This window comes from Berghia stephanieae, chromosome 1 (genome assembly GCF_034508935.2).
Source record: "Berghia stephanieae isolate SIO BIC M18660-M18661 chromosome 1, UCSD_Bste_1.3, whole genome shotgun sequence".
Lineage (NCBI taxonomy): Eukaryota > Metazoa > Mollusca > Gastropoda > Nudibranchia > Aeolidiidae > Berghia > Berghia stephanieae.
In genome coordinates, this window is record NC_088360.1 from 105,372,088 (window position 1) to 105,382,926 (window position 10,839).

The window sequence follows — 10,839 nt, forward strand, 5'->3', positions numbered from 1 at the left end:
GTGTGTGTGGGTGTGTGTGTGTTTGCTTGGTCAATAACCTCGGCGTTGATTTAATTTAATTAAATCTGAAGGTTCGGGTCTTTTGATTATACACCAATCCATACAGTGTCTTTTGAAGGAAGAGTCAGCTTTCACTGAGATCAATAAAAAACCCTGCTCCGATACCATGCTCGTGTTTGCTCTTACAAAACACATTTTTTCTTTAATTTGATCAGAGCACATTACTCCGTATACTGAAAGATTAATGTTTTGGCATCCAGTTTGACATTCTTCTTCTTCTTCTTCTTCTTCTTCTTTCTTCTTCTCTTCTTCTCTTCTTCTTCTTCTTCTTCTCTTCTTCTTCTTCTTCTTCTTCTTCTTCTTCTCTTCTTCTTCTTCTTCTTCTCTTCTTCTTCTTCTTCTTCTTTCTTCTTCTTCTTCTTTCTTCTTCTTCTTCTTCTTCTTTCTTCTTCTTCTTCTTCTTCTTCTTCTTCTTCTTCTTCTTCTTCTTTCTTCTTTTCTTCTTCTTCTTCTCCTTCTCTTCTTCTTCTTCTTCCTCTCTCCTCTTCTTCTTCCTTCTTTTTCTTCTTCTTCTTCTTCTTCCCTTTTTCTTCTTCTTCTTCTTCTTCTTCTTCTTCTTCTTCTTCTTTCTTCTTCTTCTTCTTCTTCTTCTTCTTCTTCTTCTTCTTCCTCTTCTTCTTCTTCTTCTTCTTCTTCTTCTTCTTCTCTTCTTCTTCTTCTTCTTCTTCTTCTCTCTTCTTCTCTTCTTCTTCTTCTTCTTCTTCTTCTTCTTCTCTTCTTCTTCTTCTTCTTCTTCTTCTTCTTCTTCTTCTTCTTTCTTCTTCTTCTTCTTCTTCTTCTTCTTCTTCTTCTTTCTTCTTCTTCTTCTTCTTCTTCTTCTTCTTCTTTTCTTCTTCTCTTCTTCTTCTTCTTCTTCTTCTTTCTTTTCTTCTTTTCTTCTCTTCTTCTTCTTCTTCTTCTTCTTTCTTTTCTTCTTTTCTTCTTCTTCTTCTTCTTCTTCTTCTTCTTCTCTTCTTCTTCTTCTTCTTCTTCTTCTTCTTCTTCTTCTTCTTCTTCTTCTTCTTTTCTTCTTCTTCTTCTCTTCTTCTTCTTCTTCTTCTCTTCTTCTTCTTTTCCTTCTTCTTCTCTTCTTCTTCTTCTCTCCTTCTTCTTCTTCTTCTTCTTCTTCTCTTCTTCTTCTTTCTTCTTCTTCTTCTTTCTTTCTTCTTCTTCTTCTTCTTCCTTCTTCTTCTTTTCTTCCTTTTCTTCTTCTTCTATCGAGTAGTTGTTGTTATTTATAGGGGAGGGGGGGGGGTACAAAATCATATTATATCGGGCAAAGATAAACACCAGCTATCAAAAAGTCATCGACTCAAGACCTTTTTCGTCCGTGCTCTGAAAAAAAAACAACGTGAATCGAATTGTTTGGCCAGAAAACTCGACCTTCAAATATTGATTGATTCAGAGGACTCTACTCTTGACAAAAAATATATATAATCTCAAAACTTGGATATCAAGGAAGACTTCAGCCAAGTCCCAGATTTAAGCGTTTTTGCCAAGATGAGGGTCATTTTACTCACTCTTACTTACTTACTTACTTACTTACTTACTTACTCTACTTACTTACTATAACTTACTTATATACTTATAACTTACTATTTACTTACTTTATATTTACTTACATACTACTTACTTACTAACTTACTTACTTACTTACTAACTTACTTACTAACTTACTTACTTACTTACTTATATACTTACTTACTTATTTACTTACTTACTCATATACTTACTTACTTACTTACTTATTCCTCATGTGCTTACTTGCTTACTTACATACTTACTCACTTACTAACTTACTTAATTACTTACTTATATACTAACTAACTTACTTACTTACTTACTAACTTGCTTACTTACTTACTCACAACTTACTTTGTTACTTACTTATATACTTACTTACTTACTTACTTACTTACTTACTTACTTACTTACTTAATTTCTTACTTATTCCTCATTGGTGTTTCATAAACACATAAGATCGACAGTAAGGAGCGCCAGTCAGTGACTTCTGTCTTCTGCCAGCTTCCGGACCTCACACCCCAGGTCAAACCGAATGATGTTATTTTAATCGATCGATATTTGAAAATCAAGTATATTTGTCACGACTTTTGATACTTTGATTATATTTTTCTCAACGTACAGAGAATTTGAAGTGAGACGCTCTCGTCTTTAAGACGTCTTGACAATTCGGGGTGTTTATATCTGTCGATGTGGATGCCGATAGCACAGCTGGAACAGCACTTGCGCGCTTCACATAATATAATAATGGAACCGGTATCCCTCTCGGGGCAGTTGGGATATTTTAAAAGACAAACTCTTATGCATCGAATGGGGGTCCCGATAGCTCAGTTGGTAGACCACTCGCTTAATACGTAAAGGGATCGAGATCTTTCGCGAGTGATGTCGAGACTTTTTTTTTCCTGACCCCCCCCCCCCCCCCCCCTCCCTTGTCCAACCAGCAGTGATTGGGTAGCTGGGTCTGTTAGATCTGGTAGAAAGTAATTTGCGATACGCTAGCGTCCTATCTAAATAGTAGCAAGCATGAGGTGGGCAGGTTATTTTTTAATCTAGCGGAACGTGGTTTACGATAGACTAGCCTTCTGTCAAAAGGGTGGCGAGCAAAATATCGAAACATGAAATGTTCTTTTATGGACAAAAGGAAAAGAGTGTTTTTTTAATTGAGCTTTTATACAGCGCAATATCCAATTAACATGCTCAAATCCCTATACAAGGGGTGCTTGGATAACAGCAACACTTAACACGTAGGATGGGGCATGACGCCTGTTAGGCGATATTATTAGTACAATTTTTTTCGGACAGAGACAACGCTGTTAACGGTCAGGTACTCATTTTACACCTGAGTACGGTGAGAGAATGTTAGTAAAGAGCCTTTTATTCCAAGGACTCAACTAGCACAGAACAAGGGGGGTTCGAACCCAGGACCCCATTCCAATCCGAAAGCGAATGAATATCATACCACTAGACCACATAAATCCTGTTTTGTCAGTGTAGCCTACGGCTATAATGAAGTCTCTCTTGGCCTCTCCAAGGCCGAATGTAATCAAGACTACAATAATCACAAAGAAATAGAAGTACTCTGGTCCTTTGATTATCTTCGTGTGGCTATGTGGTCTTGTGGTATGACACTCGCTTTCGGATCGGAAGGTCCTGGGTTCGAGCCTGCTTCGCTCGGCGCATAGTTGAGTCCTTGGAAAAGGCTCTTTACTCACATTCTCTCTCCGTATTTAGGTTTAAAATCAGTACCTGGCCGTTAACAGCGTTGTCTCTGTACGAAAAATATTTTAATATCGCCTAACAGGCATCATGTCCTGTTCTACATGTTACGTGTTGCTGTTGGTCAGGGACCCCTTGTAAAGCCCTTTGAGCTATATTAATGCTCAAGTTTTTTGGGGGGTTTTTTAGTTTTTTTGTTTTTTTTTCATGTAGTGTAGAGATAAATTATGTGAAATTGAATGTACGCTTCAATTCAATATACGAAAACAGATACTGTAGACGTCTCGTTTTGTTGATGAAGAGGAAACCCCAAACGTCCATTATATCTGTTTTCGTATATTAAATTAAAACTTACATTCAATTTCACATTGTTATTTATTTCTTCGAGTTTCGAGCAGCACCATTTACACCGTAGTGTAGAGATAGCAGTACAGAATGCTAATGATCTGAAAAAGTGTGTATGAAACAGTGCCAGACAAAGTAAGAAAGAAAAATACGATGAAAAAATAAACCATCCCAAAAAATCAGTCTTTACTTTTTCAGATATTTATCTTATGTGGTCTAGTGGTATGACACTCGCTTTTGGACCGGAAGGTCCTGAGTTCGAGCATTGCTCATCGCATAGTTTAGTCCTTGGAAAAGGCTCTATACTCACATTCTCTCACCGTACTCAGGTGTAAAATGAGTACATGGGCGTTAACAGCGTTGTCACAGTCAGAAAAGAAATTTGTAATATCGCCTAATAGGCGGCGTCATGTCTCGTTCTTCATGTTACATATTGTTGTTGATCAGGGATCCTTTGTAAAGCGTTTTGAGCACGTTTAGTGGATATTGCTCTATATAAAAGCTCAAGTTGTATACAAGTGCTAGTTACCTGATTTTCAATGTTGATATATTATAGCAACAATGGCCGAGTTGTACATGGTATGGTCTCGTCTTGTTTCAAAGTCAATTGATTGTGACCGTGGATAGAGACTGGCTGGGTGATAATCAATACAAAAGTACTACTGGATCGTTACTGAATACTTGCATAAAGAATATAGAAAATTTCGGTTAAAAAACAAAACAAAATTAAAACAAGCAAAAGAAAAATACAGAAAAAAAAACCCAGAGATATCTCAACCAATTTTCCCTTTTGTAACAATATATTCATTATTTCTATTCCACAGGTTGAAAAAATTCAAAGTTATTCATTTTGGAACTCGGCTCGTCCAATCTGGCAAGCCAAGAAAGCCCGACATCACATCAATCAAGTCATACAGCCACTTCAATTTTGATAGTTCCAATTCGTTCTGAAGACAAAACCTCGGACAACTCGGACTACGTTAAATCGTAATTTTTTTAATAGTTGAAAAAATAAAACTGTAGTGCCAGATACACGCGAGTGTGTTTGTTATTTTTCATCTCTTTTCCAAGGAATGAAAATTTCCCCGGTCTGCAATGAGCAGTCCTATGTCCTCCTCCTACAACAACACAACTACTCAACGTCAGCACATTCGGCTCAGGAGACAAGTTCCTGATGGTTCGGAAGATTTCCAGAAAGTTCTCGATACAATCTTATCTGATGAGATCAATAATGAGAAAAACATTGGAGAATATCTTCAGGAGGACAAGGACGGATGCTCTTACGACGATGATTTTGAATACAGCGATGTGGAAGAGTGTCATGATTTAGACGATGAAGTTCCAAATGATAAACCAAAGTTATATAGATCTAAAGATGATATACATATACATTGTAGACGAAATAATTATGTTCATGGCATTAACAAAACTCTATCAACGGATTCAGCATACGAAAAGGATATTTATAGATCCAAGGCTCGTCACAACCTGACACGGAGTCCAATTTCACATTCTGGATTTGTTAGTCCTTCTCTTATACACATCTTTGACTGTAACGGAGATTTGGTTTATAACAGTGAAGGAGAACGTGAGGAAACACAGTCTGATCGTGCGTTGGGTGTGAAATTGCCTTTTTTAATTGGAAACAAAGATCACCCGAGTGATCCTGATACCGACACAATGGGAGCCAACTGCTCCACTGGAATCTATGACCAACGCGATTGGCACAACATCATCACAAAAGACGGAGTCATCGACAACAATGCTCGGAAACGAGGCAAACCTCTCAAAAAGCAGCAGCTGAAGCTTAATACCAGCAAAGATGTTTGCGGCGTTGTGACGTCACAATTGTGTACTTGCAAATATCGGATTTCCGACAGCAGTCCAGATCCTGTGACCCAGCCCATTCCGATAGGAATGAACGGCGTCAAAGACAAATCACCATCATCGGATTCGGACAAAGGATCTATCGGTTCTCGCCTTCCGGAAAAGTCATCACCAATCAGTCGGTCCGTCAGTCCCAACTCCGGAAGTCGGATATCCCGGATGTTGGGACTAAAGAAAAGTGCGTCGTCATCTCCAAAAACAGACGTCTCTCCCCATCGCCTTCTAGTCCGTCGCTCCTACTCCCCAAAAAGTCGGGCGTGTAGTATGGAAGAGATGATACGCCAAAATAACGACAGTGTTTACAGGCAGCGCAGTCACAGTTGGTCCAATGGGAAATTGACCTCAAAACCAGCTATAACTACCAAATCCAACACAACATCATCCTCAATCATCCAATCACCCATTTTATCCCCAGTCGCCAACCACACAGCCTTAGCCCCTACACGATTGATCTCAAAAGACGCATCCAAATCTGAAAAACTCAAAGACAGAGCCCTACTACCCGAATTAGCTACGGGTCAAATGGTTTCAAATTCTGCTCACGAGGAGACATGTCCTCTGTACAAATCGTCTCGTGATAAAGATAGACTTTCGCCCCGAGACTCGCAAGATGACGTAGATGATAGTATCACTCCAATCTCTCGCCGACGAGCAGTCAGCGAATCGCAAACTCTGCGCGCGCGTCAGAAAGCTCGAAAAGCTGCTGCGAATGCACGGTTACAAAATGGTCAAGAGACGGACGACCATTTGCACGTGCACTGGGCGGATGAGGAAAGTGGAAGTTCCTTGAGTACAAGTGTGTTCCTCAGTAGTATTAGACCTCGGTCGTATTCTCACGGGGCCGAGTGCAACGTGCCTCAAAGACCAATCTTGAAAAAAGTTCTTATATCTTAACACTGCCTTCATTTCTCAATCCGAGAAACACTGTCTTATTTTAACTTCATACCAGGCTGCTTGAAGCTGTTGACTGTAAAACGTCATAAACAAAAATGAATATTATGACAGCTTAAAAAAAAAACAAAGAAGAAGAAAATAAAATTCCAAAAACGGAACGTTTCGGCCTCAAACCACTTCTTCAGATGATAGCAAAAACGCAAAGATAAGTTATGTCACTTAATAACCTAATAGTCGGCAGAAAGATATTCAGCACGTCCTTTATATATGTCTGCCGTCTATTTGGTTTTTAAATGACATATTTATGAATTGTTGTTTTGTTATTGTTTTTGTTTTATTTATTTATTTGTTTTTGTTTCTTTTTTGTTTTTTGTTTGTTTGTTTGTTGTTTTTGTTTTTTGTTGTTTTTTTTTTTGGGGGGGGGGTGTTTTTGTAATTAGCTGAAAATGGGTTATGAGACCAAAACTTCCCATGTTTGGTATTTTGTTCATTATTTTTTTTTCAAGCTGGAATATTCATTTTTGTTTCTTTCTTATCCAAACTGTGTACAAACACAACATTGAAATACATTATGTTATTATGTTGAATGATGGAATCTTATCTGTGATCGTATGTCTCATAACTGGTATAAGGTTGGGGCGAGTTGATGAATGAAAGTAATTTTTTTTGTAGTAGTAGTAGTAATAGCAGTAGTAGTAGTAGTAGTAGTAGTAGTAGTAGTAGTAGTAGTAGTAGTAGTAGTAGTAGTAGTAGTAGTAGTAGTAGTAGTAGTAGTAGTAGTAGTAGTAGTAGTAGTAGTAGTAGTAGTAGTAGTAGCAGTAGCGTATGGTTACACCTCCAAAAATTTGTCATCAACCCTGTTTTGGAAGTCTCCCTCTGCCTTAAGAATTGTTTCATAGCCACCTGCAAGTCTCGTGGAGGACCATGTGGTCAGCGGTCTCTGGAGCTGCCTGGCACTTCTGCCTGTATTACTGTTCTTAATTTTCCATTTGAATATATTTGCTCTACGGAGAGCAGATGATAACAAAAACGCAAAGATAAGTTATGTCACTTAATAACCTAATAGTCGGCAGAAAGATATTTAGCTGGAGCTGCCTGGCACTTCTGCCTGTATTACTGTTCTTAATTTTCCATTTGAATATATTTGCTCTACGGCCGTACTTGGGAAAAACCCATATTTTAAAATTTGGCCAGAAAACTCGTCCTTCAAATGTCTTTTTGCCAGTTGTTGCCTCCACATTTCCTATTCAGGACTTCCTTGGTTAGACATTATAATGTCTTTAAAACTCACTAACCTGTCCATGATAAGTGAAAATTATGCTTTTAACTCCATTATAGGCTGACTCTGGCGCCAGAAATTCGTTTTCAAGAAGTTTTATTGAATCAAAAATCGTTATAAAGTTCTCAGAATGGAGTCAAACATTCCTAAGTTCTACGGAATGATCGTATAAGACTTCGTGCAACTTTCTATGTTTTATTTTGGGTTATGTAAAAAGAAATATGAACAACAATTTTAAATCTCACAGTTCTGGTTGAACTAAACTTTAAAATCCCTGTATGGCGACATGGGGAGAGGGGAGGGGGTGGGAGGGCGAAGTGGCCGAGTGATTAAGGCATTGTACTGTGACCTTGGGCTCGAGCTCCGCTTCAAGCCCTTTCCTTTTTTTTTTCCTTGGACAAGATTATTAACCCCCAATTTGCTCACTGTGGACAAAATTGGTGGTCCTTGTGGACAATAGAGTGATGGATTATCGATATTCTTAAATTTAAAATAAAATAAAATAAAATAAATAAAATTCCCTTTATTCATCACCCAAGGGGGAAATTTGTCTTTTTGGTCTATTTCAAGGGAAGACTTGGAATAACCTAGGCGTCAACCGCTGTGCAGCGCCGCAAAGTGAGCTAGGACGAGGTGACTTGCTAAATGCCACACAAAGCAGCGGTGGGTGATCGAACTCGAAACCTTTTGGTAACGAAGATAAGACCGAACTGATGAGTCACGCTGCCCCTCCCCCCTCTCGCCTCTCATGGAATGTTAGGCGACGCGATCTAACATTACTACGGCGGAATGGTGTCATTTGTTTTTTCACCCCAACATTATACCGTTTTGAGGCATTCGGTCACAAATTATTAGAAAATAATAAACTGTGTTTTTAAATAATAAGTACAATTATATGATTTGTTTCCATAACATTTTGTACAAATTCAACCTGTCCCCGATGTGAACAGTGTGCGGCTATGTGGTCTAGTGGTATGACACTCGCTCTCGGATCGGAGGGTCCTGGGTTCGAGCGTCGCTCGGAGCATAGTTGAGTCCTTGGAGAAGGCTCTTTACTCGCATTCTCTTACCGTACTCAGGTGTAAAATGAGTATCTGGCCGTTAACAGCGTTGTCTCTGTCCGAAAAAAATTGTAACATCGCCTAACAGGCGTCATGCCCGTCCTAAATGTTAAATGTTGCTGTTGGCCAGGGACTCTTTGTAAAGCGCTTTGAGTACGTTTAGTGGATATTGCGCTATATAAAAGCTCTTTTTTAAAAAATAGTGGTGTTCGGCCACTCAAATGTTGAACTGATCTCAAGTTTGTCTCGAGTGGTTTGGTAATAGGCCTTTCCAATCGGAACGAGTATTTACGGGTGTAATTGGTCTTACGGGGAGCCTTCGTACATTAAAAACCTAAATTATCCGTCTGCGTTAATGGTCGTGAGCGCCATTAAAGTTAAGCAACATCTCTCCCCCCCCCCCCCCCCTCCCTCCCTTCACCCTCTCCTCTCTGATGATAAAGCAAAGTTTGAAAATCGCAACGCTGAGGAAATTTCTTAAATTTAAGTCCTTTCTATTTTATATATTGTTATGTTTGGAGAATAAAATACAAGGTACATAATGTTATATTTTTGAAAATTGATTATTAGAAATATTGATACCAACACAAATAATGATTTTGAATTTGTAAATGTCGATGTGGGAGTCAGGTTAGCTCAGTTGGTAGAACACTCGCCTCAGATTCAAAGGGACCGAGATCGATTCAAGGTGCAGTCGAGATTTTTTTTCTGACCCCCCTAGATCTGTTAGATCTGGCGGAAAGTACTTTGCGATAGACTAGCGTCCTATCCAAAATATAGCAAGCAATTGCTATTGTCAATATTTCACGCTATAAAATCAGGGATATACTCCGGCTCCATGGGCCTAATGGCTCTGAAGGATAATCTGGTCTGTTCTTATAATTCTAAAGTTCCTAAATCCACTTTTCATGTTCCAATTCACTCACTCACTCACTCACTCAATCCTCTCCGGGACTGATGGCACTTGAGGCGATGCAAGGGATCTCCACATGGTCCTGTCAGCAGCAGTTCTTGGGGCCATCTCGAGGGACAGACATCTCTGCTTTAGGTCACTCCCTATGGTATGTCTCCAAGTCTCCTTGGGGCGGTCTCGCTTCCTCTTTCCGTGGGGTGTCCATCGCAGAGCCTTCCTTATCAGTGTTTCATCAGATCTGCGACAGACATACCTCAACCATTGCCATCTTCTCCTTTTAATTAGACTCTCCAGAGACTCCCCTTCAGCTCTCGCTCTCAGGTCCTCATTTGAGATTGTGTTTGACCAGAATATGCGGCTATGTGGTCTTGTGATGTGACACTCGCTTTCGGATCGGAAGGTCCTAGGTTCGAGCCTCGCTAGGCGCATAGTTGAGTCCTTGGAAAAGGCTCTTGACTCACATTCTCTCATCGTACTCAGGTGTAAAATGAGTACCTGGCCGTTAACAGCGTTGTCTCTCTGTCCGAAAAAATTATAATATCGCCTTACAGGCGTCATGTCTTGTCCTAAATGTTAAATTCTGCTGTTGGACAGGGGCCCCTTGTAAAGCGCTTTGAGCACGTTTAGTGGATATTGCGCTATATAAAAGCCCAATTTAAGTTAGAATTTCTTAAAGATTCGTCGCAGACATTAGTTTTGGAATACTTCAAGTTTCTGGATGATGCTGTACAATTAATTCATCCCGACGTAATACCGGTTTGAGAAGGTTGATCACATTTTCTCTTTATTCGTCATTGTTTTCTTCACCTGGTTCATTCCGATAATATATTATTACCAGATTGACGAGATTGGTCACTAACGACGTACACGTATATTTGCAGTTCTGATAACCCAATGTAAATTTTGGTGGGCTTGATTTAACATTGTTGTAATGAAAAATATTTCGCGTTGGTTTGAGAGTATTTCCATTACAACAATGAGCCTGGCCCACATAAATTGGGTTATCAGACCGGTAAATAATGTATACGTCGGTGATTAACTTTTTCCCCCCAAATACCAAGTGTCTTGTTTTGTTGCGTAAAAAGAATAAAATAATTAAGATTCTTTTCTCAAGTTTAAGTCTTGTTATAAAAAATGTCTTTAACTCTCTCCTTACCAGCCATTTTCAGGATTTTCCCCAAAAC

At 39.1% G+C, this 10,839-nt stretch overlaps 1 protein-coding gene across 1 annotated transcript in view; it reads left to right on the forward strand.

Annotated features, from left to right (window-relative positions):
* LOC144962660 (uncharacterized) overlaps positions 1 to 6,528 on the forward strand; it is a 91,159-nt gene extending 84,631 nt beyond the window's left edge. The window contains exon 2 of the mRNA XM_078895773.1: positions 4,446 to 6,528. Coding sequence (XP_078751899.1) covers positions 4,717 to 6,402 — 1,686 coding nt within the window. The 5' untranslated portion in view covers positions 4,446 to 4,716 and the 3' untranslated portion in view covers positions 6,403 to 6,528. The remainder of the gene's footprint in view (positions 1 to 4,445) is intronic.
* The last annotated feature ends 4,311 nt before the right edge of the window (positions 6,529 to 10,839 follow it).